Source organism: Penicillium hordei, assembly GCF_028827395.1.
Source record: "Penicillium hordei strain IBT 12815 chromosome Unknown utg000006l_segment0_segment0, whole genome shotgun sequence".
Taxonomy (NCBI): Eukaryota; Fungi; Ascomycota; class Eurotiomycetes; order Eurotiales; family Aspergillaceae; genus Penicillium; species Penicillium hordei.
Window position 1 is genome coordinate 3,741,446 of NW_026623147.1, and position 21,677 is coordinate 3,763,122.

Genomic DNA, 21,677 nt, shown 5'->3' on the forward strand with positions numbered 1-21,677 from the left:
AGACGGATTGCTGTACATATTATTAAGCTTTTGAATATCACTTAGACTACATTTTATACCCCTAAATATGGTTCACGAATATTAAATTATGATGTAGGTAATCGACTAACATCTAGACATTTTTTACATGCCGATTAAGTACAGTGGTAGATATCGTCTCTATGCCCAAATGTTTCTAGAAAGAGGGGGTCACGGGAGCACGATCAAGCTTGAAGTAACCAGGCTGGAGAGTCTGGTAAACCTCCCTAGGGTCGTACTTCTTTGCAATCTTCTTCAGCTGGGCCTTGTTAGCAGCACCATATCCAGCGACAGCATCCTGGAACATGCTAGCGTAGTTCATGTAGACGTATTCATTGAAAACGCCGACGGTCTTAGCCTCAGCAATGACCTTCTCCATGAACTTGTTGACAAACGCGTAGATAGTCTGGTCGTCAGACTGGTTCTTCCACCAGCAGGAAATGTGCAAAAGATGAACAGGGCCAGAGGACCCGGACCCAGTGAGTCCGAGAGCATTACCCCCGTGGTTCTTCATGTTGTTCAACATGGGCTCAGTTATGCCCTGGTAGATGAGCACGGGCTGGGCACCTGCAACATCAGCCACCTCGGGAATCATAGAGTAGAAGAGGTCTACCACCCAGTTGGCGAATTTCTCGTCGAGAGCCGCGCTGATGGGCCAGTACACCTCGCGAAGACCGAATGGGTTTGAGGTCTCGAGGTACTCGACGTACTCAACAAGAGTCTTGGCGCTAGATGTGTCGGAAATGGCCGGGATACTTTTGTATTGCTTGTAGATCTCGGGATTGGGGTCGTTCTTTACGTAGGTCAATTCGGCGGAGGCAAGGTTCATCTCTTGGGTCCGGAGGAAGGCGACGTATTGTTGAGCGTTACCGTCAACAGTGGCGTTGTTAATCACGTTGATCCAAGCATTGATGACCTCGGGGAACTCGGCCTGGAGGAAGGTCCTAGCACCACCGTATATCTCTGGTGAGGGGATTGTGTACAGATTGTACTTAGTGACAAGACCGAAGTTGTTTCCACCACCGCGCAGGGCCCAGTATAGGTCAGGGTGTGAAGTTGCACTTGCGGTTACAATCAGACCACTAGCGGTAACGACCTATGTGTGCCTTGTTAGTATATGTTCTCTGCAGAGCATGATTGGGGGGATAATCTTACCTCAAAGCTCTCAACGTTGTCGCAAGCCCATCCGTACAGGTTGGAGTGATAGGAGATCCCACCGCCTAAAACGAAACCACCAACACCAATGCTAGACGCACGACCTCCAATAACAGCTAATCCATCGGGCTCAAGTGCAGAGTAGGTGGTCAGCCAGTTGTTTCCAGGTCCAACAGACGCGACCGTCTTGTCAGCGTTAAGGGTAACGGCATTCATATCCTTGAACCAAATACTGATTCCGCCAGGAGCGCTAGAAGCACCGGTAAAGGCAGCATGGCCACCACTGCGCGCGGCAAACTCACAACCAGTCAAACGAGAGAGCAAAACTGCAGTACTGACTTCCGTGTTCTTGGCAGGGCGGAAGACGCAATGAGGCTGGACCTCTTCTTGCTGCACGGACCAGAATGAGCTGGTGAAGTTGCTGTACCCAGTAGTTTGTTGGCCAGCGACTTGGGATCCAAAAAGGAAGCTCAGACTTGCGCACTAAGGGGAATTTGAAATTAGCGATTGTTGGAATGCCTAGCCAAGTTGCTATGGGTGCCAGGTTTTGTTTACTGCAGCTGCACAGGCCTTATCGGTTGACCGTGTCTCAATGGCGAACGACTCCAATGCGGGAATTTTCGAGACATGCACACCGAGATCTTCTAATGCGCCGGTGATGCTGAAATCATCGGCTTCAATAACCGAGCTGGTCTCAGCGGCCTGGACCAGGGTTAGCCCGCCAATCGCGGATAACCCCCCTATGAGGGTGGAAAGATGCATGATCCAATAGATATGCAAGCAAGCAGTACAGAGTAAACAAACTTCAGCGAAGAAAAGAAGAGAAAAAATCCAAGTGGAAACTTATTGTCTTTTAACTTCCTCGGAGTTCAGCTCATCAAATGCTTTGGTTACCTAGATGGTCCCTGGAATTGGCCATTAGGTGAATTAAGTAATTAGGGGGCCGTATAATTGGTGCAAATTATGAATTATATTATGATGGGGCATTCCAAGGCCGTGTTCACTTTCGTTAACGCATAGAACAATCTCGCTTCCAAATCTAAGCGAAGCGGCGCAGCCCGAACACCTAAACCCTCCTAGAAACCATAGCAATGAACTTTTGTTTTTTACCATCTAGAATCAGTGCGCCCTAGCGCTTGTTTCACCCTGCATATTATTCTTAGATAGAGTTATTCTCATTGGCTCCAAAGGCTCTCTTTTTGAGTCGCAGGCTAGGCATAATCTCGGAAAATGGCAATGGTGATGACTTTTTAAGCGACGGTGCGACTCCGAACGCCACTAAGACGCCACGCCCGGCACCGTAAGTCGGGGCTTATGCAGGCGGCAATAAATTTGAGACAGGAAGTCCAAACTCAATTCACAATTTTACCTAGCCTTCCCCTATGATTGACTGAAACTGTCGTGTTTTTTTTTTTTCTTTCTCTTCTTCTCTTGAACGTTGTCTGCACATTCTTTCCATGGGTATGGTATGCCGGACCAGTCCTTGAGCTTTAAATAGGTTTTCTTTTTCTAAGACCCTTCCATGTGCGCCTCGGCCCGTCATCAACTCCCGTGGTTATTGGGAGCCACTTGGGGGCCGATTGGGGGACATGTGGGGGCCACAAGAGCCCAGGCTGAGGGGGCGGGCCATCCACCCCACCGGAGCGGTATATCTCTTCTATGATTGGCTTAGAGGTGGTGGGGACATGTATATCCAATAATCCGCGAAACAAACGTGTATATTCCTCCAAGAATCACCATGGTGGCTGCAGATGGTGCCCATGTGAATCTTAAACTGAAGATAATGGCTGGCCTGTGGTTGCGGAAATTCTAATAAAATGCTTTAGGTATATGGATGGCAGTGGACCCACGCGGTTTACGGCGTGCTTTTCTAAAATCGAGTCTCACTAGAAGGGATGGGAGAGGCTACTACGGGCACCTTTGGCCCTAGTACCATCAAAGGTACTGGCATTGCCCTGATTGTACTCACTTCGCTGGTTGTAGGCACTCGTTTTGTTGGTTCCATTCGAAGTTTCAAAGACCTCCAGGCTGAAGACTACCTTCTGATTGTTGCATACATATTCTTCCTGGAACTAAGCATTCTCTATATCTACATTTCTCCTGTCATCTTTCGCATCGCAGCAGTCAGTGCCGGAAAGATTGCCCCCTATGCCACCATCTCGGAGGACGGACTTCGATTACAGACTGTCTTCTTCGTCACGACCTCTTCATTATGGCTCTGTTTGTGGATGGTCAAGTTCTCGCTCTTGGCAATGTATAAACGGTTGCTAGTCGGGAAAAAATACCTCATCGCCTGGTGGGTTATTATGGGATTTTGTGTCCTGGTATGGATTTCCCGTCTAAGTGCGAGTCTTCAAATAACTGACCAGGCTCTTCTCAGTTTATTCTTGGCTGCATTCTCTCATCGTGGCTCTCGTGCTCTAGCTTCCATGCCTGGTTTACTGCAGGCCAATGCGACACTCCACGTGACCACCGGGCGGCCGTCATCAGTTTATACTACGCATACGGGGTGGATACAGTCACTGATATAGCAAGTACGCATTACCCTCCTTGGTCCTCGAAACTTACTCATCTAATTTCGCTAAGTCATGGTTCTCCCTATCCGCCTTATCTGGAATCTACAAATGAAAACCCGACAAAAGCTGAGTATTGGCGGGCTATTCTGCTTCGGCTGGATTTGCATCATAATTTCCACCATCCGCGTCGTTCAGCTAGGCCAGACTGAAAACGGAGTCCCCGCTCCGTCATGGCTAGCCCTATGGGCAACCATCGAGGCATCAATCGGTATGCTTCAATTTCTGCTTTGTCTACCTTCATATTGATGCATTTCACTCACTTTCATTCTCCTAGCCGTCATGATCGGATGTTGCCCCGGCCTCTATCGCGTCCTTAAAACTGCTCTATCGCCCTCCAAGACATCCTACCAATATGACACATACAACTTGAGGGAGCGGGGAGGCAGTGGTATACCATCGCACCGCTCGGGTGCATTTGTGGGAACTGATGTTCCTTTGAACAGCTTTAGGGGGAAAGAGGAGGTATACCAGTCGGCGAGTGCATACCATTTTACCAGTCCATCAAGCAGTCAGGAGAAATTGACGCACCCGAGTGACAAGCGGAATATAATGGTTAATTACGGAGTTGCCGTGACGGTAGAGAATCGGCCGAGTGATTATCGTCAGACGGAGCATCTCGTGTAACAAGCCGAATGTATTTTGCATGAAAACTCTGTAGAATCGAATAAATCCATTGTGGCAATGACAAATTCCAATCTACGATAGTAACCTATACGGCTAATATGATGTTTCTATACCGACGCCGTCGCTCAATACAAATAATATTTATGCAGGTGGTGGCAGGACAGTACAAGAGGACAAGCTTAGAGCCTATAGAGTACATACCTGGTGTGCAAAATAAACTACATAGTACTACAAGGTTAAAGTAAGCCCCCCGTCAGTCTTCGACCGTCGGGCGCATCGAGTGAGACAGTACCAAGTCATCAAGGTCGGCCAAAGAATGGAGAGACGGTGCACTGTTTGAACGAATCTTACTGATGGATAAGCTTTCCAAAACAATTGCTTGTATATGCATACTTCTCCAATCGTACCGCCAGAACCGGTGGATTGTAGGATTTTCCGGTTTTCTCAATGTTCTCGACCCACCTAGTTGGCCATCCACCTTCCATGGTATTTCATATGTGATACGATCATGGGTATATCTTAAGCTTGTCAATCCCTCAAATTCAGTACCGAGATACTAGATAAGGGTCGATACACTCCTTAATTAAATCAGAAAGCAACTCACCCTTGTCGCCGGAGGCCGAGGCCTCTGCCTCCTTTGGCAAGTCTTCAGTGGTATCGGGGGTGGAGCCTGGGTTGTACTAGTTAGCATCCATTGATATAGGACACGACTGATTCAGTAATCAGACGAAGAACTCACCCTCTTGGCTAGAGGTTGGAGCCTCCACCTCTTTCCGGAGGTATTTTTCTTCGGCCGCTAATCAGACATTGTGAGTCAGTAATTTGATTACCGGCACCAAGGAAGCACCAAATGAATCATGCATATCCTCATTTGTGGCTGGCTTTGTCTTCCTTTTGATAGGGGCCACCCAGCAACAGAGACCATGCAGCAACAGGTATCATGCAGACGAGGCAAAGGGCACGCCTAGGTATCAACCTACTGGTAGAGGTGTTGGGGGGTTGGGCTGGGGGGACGGCTGCTCAGGTGGTTTATACTTGTTGAAGTCTACAGAGTAGATGAGATCATGAAACAGCACAATGTAATGTATTGTGGATGGATGATAGTTGTAAAGATGGATGTAGGAAGAAAGAGAGCTAGTCTACTACTATGGGAACATGTGACACCTGAGAGTTCAAACAATAATAATTAGCAAATGTTCGTATTAAGATCAAACTGACTTGAAAGAGCGAATAAATCACCCTTTCCGTCAGGGGCCGGGGCCTCTGCGTCCTGCAGGAGGGCTTGTTTGGCGGCTGCACAGGCGTAGAATCAGTAATATGCTGTCTAGGACTGCAGAATCACTGAACACAACTTGCGTACCCTTCTTGGTGGCTTGCTTGGCTAATAATAATTGTTGGTCATCTGTCCCCTTTAACGACCGGTCAAGGTCACAAAAAGAACGCAAGTGAAGTTGGTGTGACGCAGAACTGAGATCAACGTGAGAGTGAAATTTCAGGTCTAGTATTCATGAATTGATTGATTTGATCAGGTGAAGTAGGACATACCCTTCTCGTTCGCAAAGTTTCCCTTGCAGCGGCGGTGGGCCTTACGTTTCTTGTTCTGTTCCAGTGAGGTTCTAGATTAATTCGGCTCTTTCGAAGAATGGGTATGGGAGCGTTACGGGGGGCTGGCGTTGACCATGCATTGCTCGAGGCAAAGCGCCCTTCGGATAGGCTGCAAGAGTCGATAGATCAACTGACAACCGCACTTGAGAGTTCCAACACTGAGCATGGCCGATGCTAGGGAATCTTGGCCATCAGCGGGAATGTTTCCTATGAATACTATCACAACTTTCCTGTCAACCGCCGTCTCCTACCCTGGTGCCCGCCCGGCCGATTGACCAACAGCTTTCACATCCGGCATGACTGCAACGTAATTGACTGGATGTTCAATCATATGAGACAAAACACCGAAACCCCGGCCCGATAATTAGCATGTCAAGTTCCGACCCTGCATCTTGGCGCGCTATGCAGACAGCAACACATCACCTCCGTATGCACTTGAGGATCGAGGTTGTTTTGCTTCAACCAAATCATTCCTGTGAATTGATTAAGTCGCTTCAACCTGTTCTTGTGGAGATTTATTAGAGAAGATATTCTTGTTCGTTCCTCCGCCTTGTCCTTGGTCTGTTGTTATTTGTCTTTCACTAGTCCCTTGTTTTTCATCTTTCGGTGCTTAAGTTTTCTTTGGTTTTTAGTTTTGTCTTATCAACTACCTAGTTTTACCTCTCTTCTTCCACCTCAACAATTTTCCACATTGGCTCTTTCATTTTCAAAGTTCTCTATTTCCCACATCAAGTTTTATTTCATTGGAAGTTTTTGACCCCTTTTCCCCCCCTCATATCTATCGAAAGGCTCGGCTTAGAGTAGACCTCAATCACCCAGGCTCCGAAGTACAAAGATAGAAGACAGGTTTAACATCTGCTGCTAAGTGCTCAACATAACATTAGTGTCCCTTCAATTAGGGGGATAATCTTCCTTCACCACTATCAACAGTTTCCTTAAGGTGCCATATCATCCACGCCATATGCCAATCCTGCAAAGACCCCATTGAACCGAATGGTAAAATCAATCAGGCCATTTGGGATATTATGGATTAGATCCCCAATAAGCCGCAGCTCTGGTCGAAGGTGTGCAGGCTGGGAGAGTCGCACTCGAAGGCTTTTGGCGGATCCATCGATTTTGATAGCGCACGTTCTTCTTTCAGCCCGGCCACCGAGTCTGTTAATCCCACCGGCTATGAGGCGAGTGGCTTTCGGGCCCTTCTCGAGACAGGCGGCACAGGTGAATGAATCGTTAGATGGTAAGATTTCTAGCCCAATACACATTTGATGTTGCCATGTACCACACCTACTACAGTGTACGCCCGAATCCTCTAGTCCGGTACGATCACCGCAGCAGGGTATAGACAGGTCCAGGCTTTGCACAGAAACATCCCTGAACTGGGGCACTGAAGCATAATACCATCGTTCAGCTTCGAAGGAAGCTTGTGCAAATGATAGCGCATCTCTTGGCTCCGAGCTATGGAGGATCCCTAATAAAACCTCTGATGGCATAGAAAAAGGCCACTTCTCTCTGTTAGCCCAGGTCATTTTCCAGCAATTAGAGGACAGAACCTGGGCTAATACCCGAAAGCCCGGGGAGCATTGCGTTGCCGAGGAATCGGTTAGGAGCGGGAGAACCTCGCTGCACGCAGTGTTGTGTTGGGACAGTTCGACAAAAGCCACATGGCGCGGTGAGATAAGGATAGACTGAACTTTGTGAGGTATGCGACTAGAACTGTCGATGAACGCTTTGGCTCCGGCGATGACTGTGCGAAGCAGTTGAGGTGACTCAAGATCCGGTTGCAGCATAATGAGAAATCCGTGAAACCAATACCGTTCCTCTTCGGGAAACTGCCAGTTGGGGATCGAACTATGGTTGATGGGCAGTTCCACATTGCAATCGTAAGACACCTCGAAATCCCATGAAGTGAGGCGGAGGATAGCTCTATTGAATGCATTGAATACACGGCTTCCATTGTGCCACGTGATAGGGTCGTCAATCTAGGAGCGCCATAGAAAGATGAAGTCTAAGAAGAATTGTTGTTGAAGCTCGATCATGGCTGTAGGCAAATCCATTGGGAGATTCCATGGTTCCAGGCTTACTGAGTCAAATTGCGAGTCGTGATCTTTTTCAGAAAAAGAATGGGGGGACAATGCGTTTGTCGCAAAGACTCAACGGAAATGCTGGAGGTTTCACATATCTTGGCCAGGCTAGCTTCAAATGCTTGGGGCGTCGGAACGCCATCAACAGCCGACCGCTTTGAAAGAGTGAAGGTGCCCGCATCGTGATCGATCGTGTAGACAAAATCGAAGTATGAATCTAGCGGGCTTGGAAAAGGGACTTGATCCCACTGTTCAAGGTTGATGGTCTTGTTATATATCTGCTTGACTCTACAAACTGTCTCAGCTGCTTCTGGTGGGCTCACTCGAATCCGATGACGGAAGCGGTACCAGCAGCCTAATTCAAACGATTAATATTTTAAGACAAATCATCATACATTTTACCAACCGTCCACACGTAAGTTCCACAACCCCCTGATTCCCATTTCGGTAGACTCGGCAAGACGTCTCTCGGGGATACGATCCACGTGAAAATCAACGTCACGAGTCGGTGAAGTAGATGAGAGATCTAGAGAGGTCTTATTTGGGTGTGTACAAAGGGGAGTGGCCTCCCTTTGAGACTGAGGATAGGAGCGTCTGGGATGTTTGCAATGTTTGATATTCAGGATCGCGGTGGGTGTTATGTGTCAGGTGCAAGCCGGGAAAGGATCCGCTTTGATACTAGAAGGGACCAATCTCACGATGATCTGATATGTTGTGTGATATAGGGGCCGAAGAGTAAGTAGGGCGGCAAGAGGGAGTTTCCGAACGAATAAAAAAAAAACGGGTGAACAAAAACATACAACAGTGAGGATTCGCTGGTGGTCACCCACCCAACTACTAACTCACCGGCGTGTGGCTTAAGTACGGCTGAGCGGACGGGAAGCCCTGTTTTCCACACCCTATGGTCGTATGTATCATGCTATGTGTGGGAGAGGATTATAGAATATAATTTATTAGGTTGTAGAAAGAAGAGTGTCGTGCGACTAAGGGGTGAGTGCGCTATAGACAGGGTGAGCATCTAAGTGAAAACCGGGTGAGAATTCTGCAGGCTGGCGCGATCACCGCGTTGGCCGCCCGACTAGGCTATAATGATAGGTCATTGGTTGTGATTGCTGCATCTGAACTGTGTTTGCCTCGCGCCCTCCTCCCATTTGTGATGATGATCACTATGATGATCACTATACCAGTTCGTGTTAGTGTTATGCAGTTCAGAACCTGAATAGCACCTGGGAAAACTCAGCGTCCTCGACTCTCGTGTTGGATGGATTCTCTTTGGATTCGTCAAATTTCCTCAAAGCCCTCTATTAATCCTAAACCGAATCAACTCTATCGGCAACCGTTTAACCAGGGAACCTTTCTTTATCAATGGCTTCCCAGTATACCAGCCTAAGTAAAGGCATCAAAACGAAAGATTGGAGCTGGAGATCCCTTTGCCTAGACACATGGCTTCCTGAAATAGTTGCGACACTATTCAGCATCGCGTGCTTCATTGCAATATGCGGCATTCTCATTGCCTATGATCAAAAGAGCCGACCGGAACTTTACTATAGCCTATCCTTGAACGCTATTATCTCGGTGTTGGCAACAGGCTGCAAATCATCCTTGATCTTCGTTATAGGAGAGGCTATGGGTCAACTAAAATGGGTTTGGTTCTACGCAAAGCCCAAAAGGCTTCTCGACATACAGACGCTTGATGTGCCAGTCGAGGGCCCCTTGGTTCGATCGCGACCTTGTTCCAGAAAACGAGACGATCACTCGCTTCACTTGGGGCAATAGTCATTATACTTCTGCTTGATTTTGATCCGTTCATTCAGCAGATCATTAGCTATCCCACTCGGTTAACTGTTATGCACGGCGGCACAAGTATTGCAACAACGAAGAGGTTGGATTACTTCGCCCCTGCGATAGACTATGACTTTGTCTACTCCTCAGGGCTTTGGTCTGAGGACACCATGCTGAACCCCAGTTGCGCATCGGGAAATTGCACCTGGCCGAAGTTTCGATCCACTGGAATGTGTAGCCAGTGCTCTGATATCACGAAATCTATGGACCTCAAATGCGAAAACGTCGGGGATATTTCTGAATCTCCCCAAGACACCGATCAAATAATTCGAACTGTGAATGTGACATGTCACCTTGCCCCCCACAAGGAAATTCGACCCAATTTAACCTACAATTTGCCTTTTCATCGGCGCCCTCGTGGTCGTACTACGAAACGAGTGGATTCTCTTGGCATGTCTTTTCGGCCTATAACTCTAAAAACATTTATGTGAAACATCCTCAGACCAAGAATCAGCCGTTTACTTGGCCAGGTGATCCGCTGATGGTCGTCGCGTATGCTGAGATAGGGTACAATGAAGATTACCTCGACTTGGATTTCATTGGTGGGATCAGAGTTGGCAAGGCGACGGAGTGTAGCCTTGAGCTTTGTCTTCTCGAATACGAAGTGTCTGTCGAAAATGGCACCCTGGATATGATTACCTCAGTCCTCGATTACGGCCAATTATTTTGGAGAAACAGTTCTGCTCCTGGAATCCCCTTGCGCCACCTGTCTGCTACAAGGCGAGTTCGAACAACCCTAGCATACTGTAATGTTTCCAGGGCGGCTTTCATGCGAACTAATCGGCTAATGCTGGCCAGAGGGTAGATTAAGCGCAGGATACAAAAATGATCGGAGGGGAGCTGAAACTCTCACCAAATGTCCAATGAAAGTTGGAGTTTTCAGCCTTAAAAGCAAACAATGGCAGGGATACGCTGCTTTTACTGCAACGGCTTACATAAAAGCTCTTCTTGGTGTGCTTCCTGAATACAATAATGCGAATAATTCTAGAAAGGAACCAGCCCACCGCATAGCCCCTTCCCCAAATGACCTTGAGCGCATCAATGGCATTCTGCTGTGCATCCCCTCCACACGTATTGACGGGCTCTTAGCACTGGACACTGGGTCTGAAATGAGTTTCTCTTCCAGATATGGGTTGAAACAGATGATACCCCGTTGCTGTGGGTGTCAGGTAGTCCAGGATATGGCAAAAGCTTTATCGTGCAGAACTTCATCCCTCATGTTCAAGAGTTTTCTCCTCAACACGCCACTCGGAGAAATCAGATTTCAATTGGGTATTTATTTTTCAAACATATAGTTACCTATCCCGAGACAAGGAAGTCCCCCCGTATATTGAGAGATATCGTGTTCCAAATCTATCGGGACGGACCCTCCTATAGGGATTATATTCATACCAAGTGTCCTTCGCCGGATGACAATAAATCCATTTAGGCTGTATGAAGGGTTTTGTTGATGGATTGTTATCTCAATCCCCTCGAAGGAGCTGGTAGTAATGCGATCATTGTTCTTGACGGTGTGGTTGAAGCGTCTGAGGACCGTCGAGAGTTTCTCAGGCTAGCCTCAGACTTCGTACGCCGTGAGTACTAAAGCACGAGATTGTACTAGTAGAGAGTAGAAACTAACATATCGACTTAATTAGATCCTATTAAGTCTCGGATCAAAGCTGTTCTCCTTGGGGCGCTAGAGATATACGACGACCTAGTTGAAGCTTTGGATACGCCGATTTCAGTCATTTATGTCAACGCTAACAAGAACATCGAAGATATCACAATCTATGTTCGAAAGGCCATCCGCAAGTTCCGGTCAATAAGTCGGGTTCCGAAACCACAGCGCCTGTTAATTGAAAAGCTTTAATAGATAAGGCACGGGTCATGTTACTCTAGGCCAACCTAATGCTAACTAGGCTTAATGGGAGGACCAGGGCTAGCACCATTTTGTTCACCTCCCAGACGCTGTGTCACTTGTTCTCCGTGTTCTGGTTGCATCCCAATACTCGCCATATGAAAGGATAACGCAGGGACTTAAGACAATCGATATAAATGCCTAGTATCACGACAGTAGTACTGTTTTGGTTCAGGTTTTCGTTGTGAACTTCAGGGATTGGATGAGGTGGGACAGCGCCCAGCTTTCTTTGGCAGTAGCCGTCTTCGCCGAGTTCTATAACAACCTGCAATGGCTGGAGTGCGTGTACCAAGGTGCGATCGCAGAAAGAACTATGTAACTAGGGAGTATCGAGGTCATATGCTTCGTGAGGTTGCTCGCTTACCTATACGATAGATTTTTGGGCGATAAGGACAAAGCCATTCAGATTTGGAAGAGTATCATCTCCTAGCATATAGTACCCGACTCGCTGTAGTATAAATAATTTTGTAGTTCGATAGCCAGCCGGGCATTTATATAGGCGTATAGCATAAACTCAATAGGCGCGAGTAGGAGGCCAGGGAGTACTTCGTAGGATATATCCTATAAAGGACGCATAGCGTGTCCTCAGGTACATTTTTGCTATGGTTGGCGATGACGAAGATACTATTACGGTTCATCAGCTTAGTCGAGATGGCCAGGAGCTTTCGGTTGGGGGATATATGGCTGCTATTGGGAGATTTGGATGTGATTTGATTTTGAGTTTTGATTATTTCGTTACATTTGAGTGATCACCTGGGTTGGCCCTCGCTTTTCGGTTCACAACTTCTAGTTTAGCGTTCACTTATGAGACCAAAAGGTCCATAGATACTGCCCACCGACATTCTCTCTCTCTCTCTCTCTCTCTCTCTCTCTCTCTGTGCGTCTATCACGAGCTTATATAAATCCATGCTTTCCTTCCCTTTAACGTTGTCTAGAATCATACTTCTTCGCCTGGGAAGGTCAATGCGGTCTCGTCCTTCTCAACCCGTCTATACTACGTCCCTTCTCATCCCCCGCCACCAACCACCCATCGACAGTTCCTAGTCCCCTTTCACTCTATAATTCTCTCCCACACCTAACATGATACATACGACCATAGGATGTGAAAAAGAGGGCTTCCCGTCCGCTCAGCCGTACTTAAGCCACATATTCTGCACAGTCAATACTCAATTAATAATTATCTCCCACTATGTGTATGGATGTTCTGCCGGACCTTCTCCTATGATAGTCCCATGTAGACCTCCGCAGAGCCCATAAAGCCCAAATCCCAGCCTAACCCAACCCACAAATAGGTTAGGTTTGGGGCCCGGTCCTTAGGCCTATCGATGGGCTATAGGCTTATACCTCGAGCCCACTATAGGTTAATGGGTTGGGCTTTGAAGGTTAAGCCTATAGCCCACCGTGGGTTGGGCCGTGGGCCTAGGGTCCGGGCCCATTTATGGGCTTTGCGGAGGTCTAGTCCCATGATATGACTGACCGCCTCCAGATCTCGACTGTCTTGGTCCACATATGACCCATATAAGAGCCTCACCCTCTACTTTAGGCTTCGATCCACCTTCCAATCGATTCTCTCCCACCCCCCATACCCACAGCACCCATCCAACGCAGCTCGAATGACATCCTCGTTGCTCTGGTTCCGCAAGGGCACCGCCCCTGGAACTATTATCACCCTTGATAAACCCCTCTCTTCCCGGTGGAAAATTCTTGAGAAGCTGAATGAGTGTGACGATCAGGTATGACCCCTCTCGTCCCATTACAGGATCCTCGAGAATCTGAACGAGCATAACTCGTAGGGCACTGTGGAGCAAAATAACGCATATGGCTTCCGTTCTTTCGCCTCGGCTAAATTCCTATGTTGTGATCCTCAACGACGTGCAACGAAAGCCTTTATGCGAGCCTACATTCAAGTTCCCCATCGAACAACTGAAATAGATGATGCGGACACCAGAGGCCAATAAGCCATGTCATGGACCCCGCAAGAATTAGCTTCCCTGCTCGATCTAACTGAAAAGGGCTCAAATATCACACCAAAGCTCCTCGGATACAAGACCGGTCCTCAGGATCGCTCAGGGCTAGTTCCGGGTGGGTTCATCATATGGCTTGTTTGGGAAATTGTTCCGGGGATACGCCTTGGCGATAGTGACGGCGCTGGTCCATTTTGGGGTCTTGAAAGCTATGAAAGAGAGAAAGTCCGTACATCCTTTCTTAACGCTCTTGCGTAAGTTCGATATTCCTTCTCTCTTTATCACTGAATCTAATTATTATTAATGTTTTAGCAAGCTGAAGGAGAATGGGTGGTACCCGACCGTGCCTAGGGCAAGAAGTCTAGTTTGGCACCGAGAGACTCAAACACTGTATGCGAACCACGTTATTTTAGCTTACTTACTGATTCAATATAGCTACTTCATCGGTCGCTTCAGCGAGACCATGAAAGGTGAACCCAGACGTTTTGCTGAGCCTGCCCAACGTATAGCGACTTTTGAGCTTGCTTTACCGGACGTTCAAGTCAGATGGAAAGACTGGGATAAGGATACTTCACGCTGGAAATGGTAGCTAAGGAGGAAGTAGAATGTTCCGTTAAGCCTCACATTGATCTTTGCTTTTCTATGCTAGGAAACAATACAGTCACGTAATTGACAGAAGTGGCGAACTAGATGGTCCCCTCTTAGGCGTCACGCGTCCAAACCTGGTTCCACATGCCTGTCCCTGTGTTAAAGCTAAGTCTGCGAGGGCTAGCAATCCAACATGATAAAGACTCTGACAAAATGACGCTGTTCTACCCGATGTGCTTCCTCTGTCGCGATGGTAAATTACTGGAGAATACTCCAGTCCCCATACTCGACCGACATCCGCCTTTCGTAGGAAGATTGTTTGCTCATAGGTGGTTAAGAATCCATATTTCAGGCGTCCCTCAAGCATATATCGCGCAATTTGGCCTATAGGTATATGTTAGTAAGAATCTCTTCCTATCAATAGCTTATAATACTGACCTAGTCCGTGCCTCAACTTTTGTTCTGTGTCACCATTCTCAAATTCATCAACTAGGTTGTCGAGACAGTGTTCTGCTGCCTGTTTGTTTGTGGGGATGAAGGCTTCTCCTACCTCTCTCTTTGTTTCTCTCTCTCCCAGTTCTCCTTTAGCTCGCAATATAAGTGATTGACTGTGCTTCCTATTTCCTACAGCTGATACACATCCATGGATGAGTTATAGAAATCATAGAAGATATGGGGAGTCTGTTCTGGTTCAACATTTTTATAGACATCTATAGTACCGTATCTAGTTAGCCTTGCTGTTTGAAGTAGAGTGACGTGATGGGCGATTTTGCACTCACCTTTGTTTTCGCATGTCCTTGTCTATAAATATATACGCAGGCTTTTCGCTAATACAAGTCAACACAAGATAAGCCCTATTACGATACTTGATGGGATGTTTTCTCTATTCTGGGGTTCTTAATATCTAAATATGTAGGTAAGTCCACGAGGTAGTAACCTTACCTAGCTAGGTAGCCCTGGGCCTCGGGACCACACCTGGGCACCTGCAGGTGCCCGGCTTACTAAGAAAGCGCAGTATTGGGGGCCACGCTAGGGGAGTCTCAGACGATCATAAAACAAGCAAATTCGACACTTTCCCCTTTCTCCTATCTCCCAATTATGTTATCCACTAGGACACAGATCCGGAACTCAAATTTCTTCTTGCAAAGTGCAATTTCTCTCAGAAACACCCGCTCCCTCAAATCATCCCTCTTTGCACATCAACATCAAATTCAAAGAATGTCTTCATCAGACTACTCAGCAAGTACCCATGAAAAAGCATTAGCAGCGCTGGCGCGATTAACCAAACCCGATCCACCCCAACATCCATCCAAGCGCACTTCTGATAAAGAATCTCGCAACAATCTCGCTGATCACATCGAGAAAGCTCTAAAAGAAGCTAGCTTACTCACCTAGCGCTTCCCTATTTATCGATGCACATATCAAGATGATGCCGACTGGGCCGAATTTTTAAATCGGTACCGATGACATATCTCCGACATGCTCGAGAACTATAATGGTCTAGACATGCTTGATAGCTTCCAGACTACCGTTGTCGAGGACCGGGCACTTCTCGAAGGTGCAAGCACGGCGACTATCCGTGAGCATTTCCAGACTGGGCGACGACTGCTATTCAGCAAGAGTCGAGCTCTGGCTCGCCTGATATGATTCGGTACTTTAATTTTCGGGTGGCGCGGTATCGGTTCTGTCTTTTTGTTGATGAGGAGTCTTTGCAGAGTGTTCTGAGGGCACCTGTTGACGACTGCATCAATAAGGATGCGTTCGTGAATATGCTGTATGGGTGGTGGAAGCTTGAGTCTATCGAATATTTCAGCCAGGAAGATCTGGAAGATGTAGATGAGCCGGGCGACCTGCTTGATGATGGGTATGAGGCTGTCGAAGGTTGTACTTTGAAGGATGTTGGGTGGATGAAGGTTGCTTTGTGTGATGCGAGGCTGGAAGGATTTCAAAAGATGGGCGAGGATGATGAGTGGGAAAGATCATATGAGCGTCCTCATGGGCTTTGTTATAATATCTCTAATTTCTATGCTCGGCGATAGAGTGCGGTCAGATTGAGTAAGAAATGAAAGGAATCAAGTATATGACGCGGGCGAGATCGGCGAGCCACATCTGCCACCTATGTGTGAATTTTATATCTAGCAAGGTGCGCATCCTGGGACTTGAGGAAATGTTGAACGAGTCAAATGCATGCCACAATTCAATTTGACCAAGCTCTTCGTATCGTCTGTCAACACTCGATCGGCGCGCTGAGTCTGCGAGTGAAGAAGATCGTCGGCATCTGGCCCGTGCTATGGCTCGAGAATTTCGTTGATTGTTAAAGACATGGTGTGGTTGTGCCAACCATGTTAGCGAAAGAAAACCACGAAGCAGAAAAGCGGCTGAAGTATGTGTTGGTAAAATATGTTTGGTGCCTGATCTGCCAGGCAAAAGTGTTTATTTGCCTTAGACATCAAATTCGACAGAACCTGCCTTTCATATATGTAGGTAGTAGATAGATTGGCTCTCACTTCTCTCTCTCCCTTCTCTCCCTGTCCGTTCCCTTTCGTTAGGAATCTGATACACTGTTTCTCCATATATTAAATCTCCACTGTTTCCTGATTCCATAAAAATGTGCAAACTTAAGACTGATGAAATAATTGTAAAATAAGTGTTTGCTTAGAAATGAATTTACTAATTTTCTGTGGGTAAGGACAGTGCCTAGAGCCATTGGGAAAGAACTAAATGTGTCCCTCGATCCAAAAGATTCATCTATCGTGGTCCAATATGTATGAGAGCCATAGTCCTATAGAATTAGGAAAAGGAGGCGTGAAATGAAATATTTCTCCTCTACACTCTATAAGTACAGCCAGTGTATTACTTTCGTATCATCACTAACCTGCTCCAAGCTTTAGCATCACATATCCGTATAGTGAGCAATCCGCATAACGGATGTGTATAGGTGCCAAGAGATAAATGTTTACTGTAGTCATATCCAATGATATATTACCGTTATTGACGACCGCATTTTAACATAGTCCGATTGAGGGAGTAACTTCATAACAATCGGCTCATAGTTGACGAACCATGGACCCAGTAAATACTCTTCTAATCGCGCGGTGTTGCAGATTTTTCAACTATTTTTTGAATGACTTTTACCTCTATTTAACTATCTATTGATCTCGAGGCTTCAACGTGGTTATCAACGTAATACATGTTAGTTAGCCGTTGTTCGAAAGCACATAACTAGGTAAGATTTCAATGTACCTAGGCCAGACCGCCCTCGAGAGACCCCGGATTGAGGGGTGTGGGGCGTTGCCACGGGTACTGCCGTACTAAAAACTGTTTGTCAAGTCACAAGTGACCATTTAAAAGGCGGTATCCTATTTAGGAGGCGGTAAATATACCATCCAGTTTTTTTTTCTTTTCTATCTCTGACTTTGTGAACCCCGCCAATCCTCTCCATACGCCGAAACCACGATCATAATGGCTCCTAACGTCAAGGACGAAGCGCCTCACAACAGCTTTGACGTACGTACCAACATATTCCTCCGGAGTGCTAAAATGGCAGGCTTAAAACTCACTTGTCTTCGCTCTCCAACTTGCTTCTATGGCTGTGCAGCCACGATCGATTTCAAGGAAGGGATTGGCTAACACTTAAATTTCTAGACTATACTCGTTCTCGATTTCGGCGTATGTATCGGCGGTCCCCTCTGCCTGTCTGCCTTCTGCCCTTCTGCCCCTCTACTCCTTCGGTCCCGTTCAGATAACGGAGGTTCATTTCTACTGCCTGGCTGTTGAAACTACTTCCAATGGCAAATGCTGACTCATTGTCGAAGTCTCAAACGAGCCATCTTATCCTACGTCGGCTTCGGGCTCTCGGTGTCTTTGCTGAGCTACTTCCGTGTACCACTAAGATCGCTGATCTGACATGGAAGCCCAAAGGAATTGTCTTCTCTGGAGGTATGAAGTCATATGCATAGTTTATGCCGAGGTCTGACTGAACTACTAGGTCCTGCTTCCGTCTACGATGAGGGCTCACCCCGTAAGGTTTTCGTCCCCTGAATGTCCTATTGCCTATGCTCATATTCATATGCGCAGATGTTGACCCCGCTGTTTTTGACCTTGGCGTACCTATCCTGTGAGTGTGCTTTTTGGTTATTGTTTAATCTTAAATTGACTAACACGCGCTTTATAGTGGTATTTGGTATGGCTTGCTTTCGCCCACCCAGGTATAACGCTGGCACTAATCCCATTCACCTAGCTATGGCTGCCAGGAGATTGCGTGGAGAATCGACTCAAAGAATGTTGCCCGCGGAGAGGCACGAGGTTTGCAACCTTTGAAACATTATCTGAAATCAATTCTGACACTTCTCTCGCAGAGTATGGTCACGCCGACGTCACAATCACTAAGGTTAATAGCAATGTCGACCGGCTTTTCGCTGGTTTGGGGGATGAGATTCCTGTATTCATGTCCCACTATGACAAGCTAGTTAACTTGCCTACGGTCAGTGAAATGAGCTCTTTTCCGGGCCACTTTTATTAACTCTAATAGGATTTCGTGGTCATTGGTGCCACTAATAACTCCGAGTATGCTAGCATCGCTCACAAGGAGAAGCCTATCTTTGGTTTGTCTTAAGCTGTCTGTCTTGGGGCCTAGTAAGATGCTAACGTTAAAAAAAATATAGGCGTACAATTCCATCCCGAACTCGAACACGTTCGTCACTTGACCCCTTGACACTACATCCTCTAATACTATCTAGACACCCCGCGGAACCGAGATCCTCCGTAACTTCAGTGTTGATATCTGCGGAGCTCAGCCGAATTGGAAAATGGGCGACTTCACCCAGCTCGAGATCGCTCGTATCCGAGAGCTTGTTGGTGAGCGAGCTCTCGTACTCGGCGCTGTATCCGGAGGCGTTGATAGCACTGTCGGAGCAGCTCTAATGCGCGAGGCTATTGGAGATCGCTTCAAAGCCATCCTCATCGACACCGGATGTATGCGTCTGAATGAGTGCGAGACGGTCAAAATTAACCTCGGAAAGCACCTCGGCATCAACCTCACCGTTGTTGAGGCTGGCGAGCTGTTTATGAGTCGTCTTGCGGGTGTCTCTGACCCCGAAAAGAAGCGGAAAATCATTGGGTCGACTTGTGGGTAATTTGCTGTCATGGCTTTGAGATATGGAACTGACAATATCGAAGTTATTGATCTGTTCGAGAAAGAGGCTATCAGGGTACGTTCGATCTTCTCTAAGAGACTTTCGCTGGCTAACAGGACCAAGATCGAGAAAGAAGCAGAGAATACCCCTAACTCCGGGAAGGTGGAATTCTTCCTACAGGGAACATTATACCCCGACGTGTAAGTCGTTTTAATCTAACTGCTAAGTCCAAACTAATGGTATTTTAGTATCGAATCTTTGAGCTTCCGCGGGCCCTCGGCCACTATCAAGAGTAAGCACGCCAAGAGAGCAGAGGACTGCCCCAATGGCATAAGTCATGCAAAAATAGACAAAATCTGACCTGAAAATAGCTCACCACAACGTTGGCGGTCTGCCTGAGGTAAGCAATACCCCCCACCCTCCCCAAACGTACCTTAACTAATCAGTATATAGCGGATGATGAACGGCGTAAGTCGAAGTAGCCTGGTATCGTTTGATTTACTTACTGACCAACATGGCTCGTTTAGCAAGGCTTGCGTGTAAGTCTACTGCCCATCTATCTCTTCATTAACGCAAATGCTAATGAAACTTCTACTATAGCTGATTGAGCCCCTCAGACTTTTATTCAAAGATGAAGTTAGGGTATGCTAATCCTAACATTGAATTGTATCTTCAATTACTAAATTTTGTAGGCAATTGGTCGCCAGCTCGGCATACACGAGTCCCTCGTCAACCGTCACCCCTTCCCGGGCCCTGGCATTGCCATTCGCATCCTCGGCGACGTTACCAAGGAACGAGTGGAGATCGCTCGCAAGGCCGACAACATTTTCATCACCAAGATCAAGGAGGCCGGCCTTTACGACCAGGTAAGTCGAGCGAGTCACAAAAGCGAAGACGGGTGAAAGCTAATTATTCTCTCTTAGATCTCTCAAGCCTTCGCCGGTCTCGATACTAATCGCAGTGTTGGTGTTTTTGGTGATCAGCGAGTTTGGGGTTACATCGTCATTCTCCGCGCCGTTCGTACTAAAGATTTCATGAGCGCAGACATATTTGACTTCGATACCTCCTTCCTCAAGGTGAGCACCCCATCCTCATACTCCTAAAGGGCTAGTACCATTTCCCTCCTACATTTACTGACCTGTCTACCCCAGGATGTATCTCGCACCATTTGCAATCAGGTCGAGGGCGTTGCCCGTGTTGTCTATGATTTGTAAGTAGAAGTCATTCCCTCTATTGTGCTCGAGCCTTATGCTAACATCGTCTTCCTAGAACATCCAAGCCTCCTGGCACCATTGAGCTCGAATAGGCGACAAATGGAAGGGAGACAGAATACAGATCACTTACGCTGCGGGAAAGCGAAGGGGACGAGACTCGAATGATCTGATTGAGACCAAAATGGGGATATGATTGGGGAGAAAGACTGTAAACACATCAGGGGACAAACCACAATCAGTCATGACGATAGAAATTGAATTTTATGGCGTTCAGAGACTGCTAGACAGGCACACTGTACGAAGACTTACAGCAAAATCAGGGTTCAAAACTCCGTTTAGAGGATAGTTGATGCCTCATTTTAGAATGGCAGAAGGATTAACATGCCTCGATTACTATTACACATGCTTTAATAGCCACAGTACCCTGCTAGTGCTGGTGTTTATTAGGTCCCAACAACGAATCTTTTGACTCCATATCAAAATCCAAGTATCACCATATTTTAGGTGTTGACGACTCCAACTAGAGGTCAACGCCCTGCCATCCATTCCATTGAAGATATGACACGATAAGGTCCCGGAGAAATACTTTCGATTAGTAATTTTTGAACTTCCCGGGGCTAAATCTGAATCCAAACAGGACATGCAAGATACGCACACTAATTTCAAAATCAAAAGCTTGGCGTACAGTAGGACCGAATTTCCGGTTGCAATGCGGGCCAGGACCACGTTGTTGATCTCGAGACCGCATAGTAGCATATCAAGGTCACTACGTGCAAATACAGAAATACGGCGCTTCTTCACAACGATGTCCTTTTCGGCTGGGGTAACATTGGGTACTATCGGCGAATATGCAGCATTTTAGGATCTAGTCTCGGGATAACTTGGCTAAAAAGACACTTTAACATAAATCTAATTTTGAAAAGATAGCCAATAGGAAAAACAAGCTCCGTCTAATAAGCAAGGCAGACGGATTTA

At 46.9% G+C, this 21,677-nt stretch overlaps 9 protein-coding genes across 9 annotated transcripts; 5 read left to right on the forward strand and 4 right to left on the reverse strand.

The window, feature by feature from the left end:
• Positions 1-175: 175 nt before the first annotated feature.
• N7537_012037 (FAD-binding oxidoreductase) lies at positions 176-1,935 on the reverse strand (the record flags this gene model as incomplete). Its single annotated transcript, XM_056903091.1, has 3 exons — positions 176-1,114; positions 1,174-1,656; positions 1,729-1,935. 3 exons carry the CDS (start codon positions 1,933-1,935, stop codon positions 176-178), a joined length of 1,629 nt encoding a protein of 542 aa, XP_056748378.1.
• A 1,133-nt stretch (positions 1,936-3,068) lies between these two features.
• On the forward strand, positions 3,069-4,373 carry N7537_012038 (uncharacterized protein; the record flags this gene model as incomplete). Its single annotated transcript, XM_056903092.1, has 4 exons — positions 3,069-3,497; positions 3,554-3,707; positions 3,760-3,957; positions 4,024-4,373. The coding sequence occupies 4 exons, from the start codon at positions 3,069-3,071 to the stop codon at positions 4,371-4,373; spliced, it is 1,131 nt and encodes a 376-aa protein (XP_056748379.1).
• Positions 4,374-4,915: 542 nt separating this feature from the next.
• On the reverse strand, positions 4,916-6,058 carry N7537_012039 (uncharacterized protein; the record flags this gene model as incomplete). Its single annotated transcript, XM_056903093.1, has 7 exons — positions 4,916-4,929; positions 4,978-5,043; positions 5,113-5,169; positions 5,613-5,666; positions 5,734-5,754; positions 5,919-5,973; positions 6,035-6,058. 7 exons carry the CDS (start codon positions 6,056-6,058, stop codon positions 4,916-4,918), a joined length of 291 nt encoding a protein of 96 aa, XP_056748380.1.
• Positions 6,059-6,913: 855 nt separating this feature from the next.
• N7537_012040 (PHD finger domain-containing protein) lies at positions 6,914-7,932 on the reverse strand (the record flags this gene model as incomplete). The annotated part of the gene is made up of 2 exons (XM_056903094.1): positions 6,914-7,901; positions 7,922-7,932. 2 exons carry the CDS (start codon positions 7,930-7,932, stop codon positions 6,914-6,916), a joined length of 999 nt encoding a protein of 332 aa, XP_056748381.1.
• Positions 7,933-7,952: 20 nt separating this feature from the next.
• N7537_012041 (uncharacterized protein) lies at positions 7,953-8,502 on the reverse strand (the record flags this gene model as incomplete). The annotated part of the gene is made up of 3 exons (XM_056903095.1): positions 7,953-8,058; positions 8,129-8,414; positions 8,466-8,502. The coding sequence occupies 3 exons, from the start codon at positions 8,500-8,502 to the stop codon at positions 7,953-7,955; spliced, it is 429 nt and encodes a 142-aa protein (XP_056748382.1).
• Positions 8,503-11,351: 2,849 nt separating this feature from the next.
• N7537_012042 (uncharacterized protein) lies at positions 11,352-11,753 on the forward strand (the record flags this gene model as incomplete). Its single annotated transcript, XM_056903096.1, has 2 exons — positions 11,352-11,475; positions 11,539-11,753. The coding sequence occupies 2 exons, from the start codon at positions 11,352-11,354 to the stop codon at positions 11,751-11,753; spliced, it is 339 nt and encodes a 112-aa protein (XP_056748383.1).
• Positions 11,754-13,414: 1,661 nt separating this feature from the next.
• Positions 13,415-13,759, forward strand: N7537_012043 (uncharacterized protein; the record flags this gene model as incomplete). Its single annotated transcript, XM_056903097.1, has 2 exons — positions 13,415-13,534; positions 13,595-13,759. The coding sequence occupies 2 exons, from the start codon at positions 13,415-13,417 to the stop codon at positions 13,757-13,759; spliced, it is 285 nt and encodes a 94-aa protein (XP_056748384.1).
• A 2,073-nt stretch (positions 13,760-15,832) lies between these two features.
• On the forward strand, positions 15,833-16,392 carry N7537_012044 (uncharacterized protein; the record flags this gene model as incomplete). The annotated part of the gene is given in 2 exon segments (XM_056903098.1): positions 15,833-15,932; positions 15,947-16,392. 2 exon segments carry the CDS (start codon positions 15,833-15,835, stop codon positions 16,390-16,392), a joined length of 546 nt encoding a protein of 181 aa, XP_056748385.1.
• A 1,423-nt stretch (positions 16,393-17,815) lies between these two features.
• gua1 (GMP synthase (glutamine-hydrolyzing)) lies at positions 17,816-20,794 on the forward strand (the record flags this gene model as incomplete). The annotated part of the gene is made up of 22 exons (XM_056903099.1): positions 17,816-17,860; positions 17,999-18,022; positions 18,169-18,292; positions 18,342-18,374; positions 18,431-18,470; positions 18,528-18,536; positions 18,594-18,658; positions 18,712-18,836; positions 18,885-18,957; positions 19,018-19,046; positions 19,093-19,480; positions 19,532-19,563; positions 19,612-19,688; positions 19,737-19,780; positions 19,860-19,888; positions 19,942-19,956; positions 20,016-20,027; positions 20,089-20,130; positions 20,181-20,354; positions 20,412-20,564; positions 20,640-20,698; positions 20,758-20,794. The coding sequence occupies 22 exons, from the start codon at positions 17,816-17,818 to the stop codon at positions 20,792-20,794; spliced, it is 1,629 nt and encodes a 542-aa protein (XP_056748386.1).
• Between the last annotated feature and the right edge of the window lie 883 nt (positions 20,795-21,677).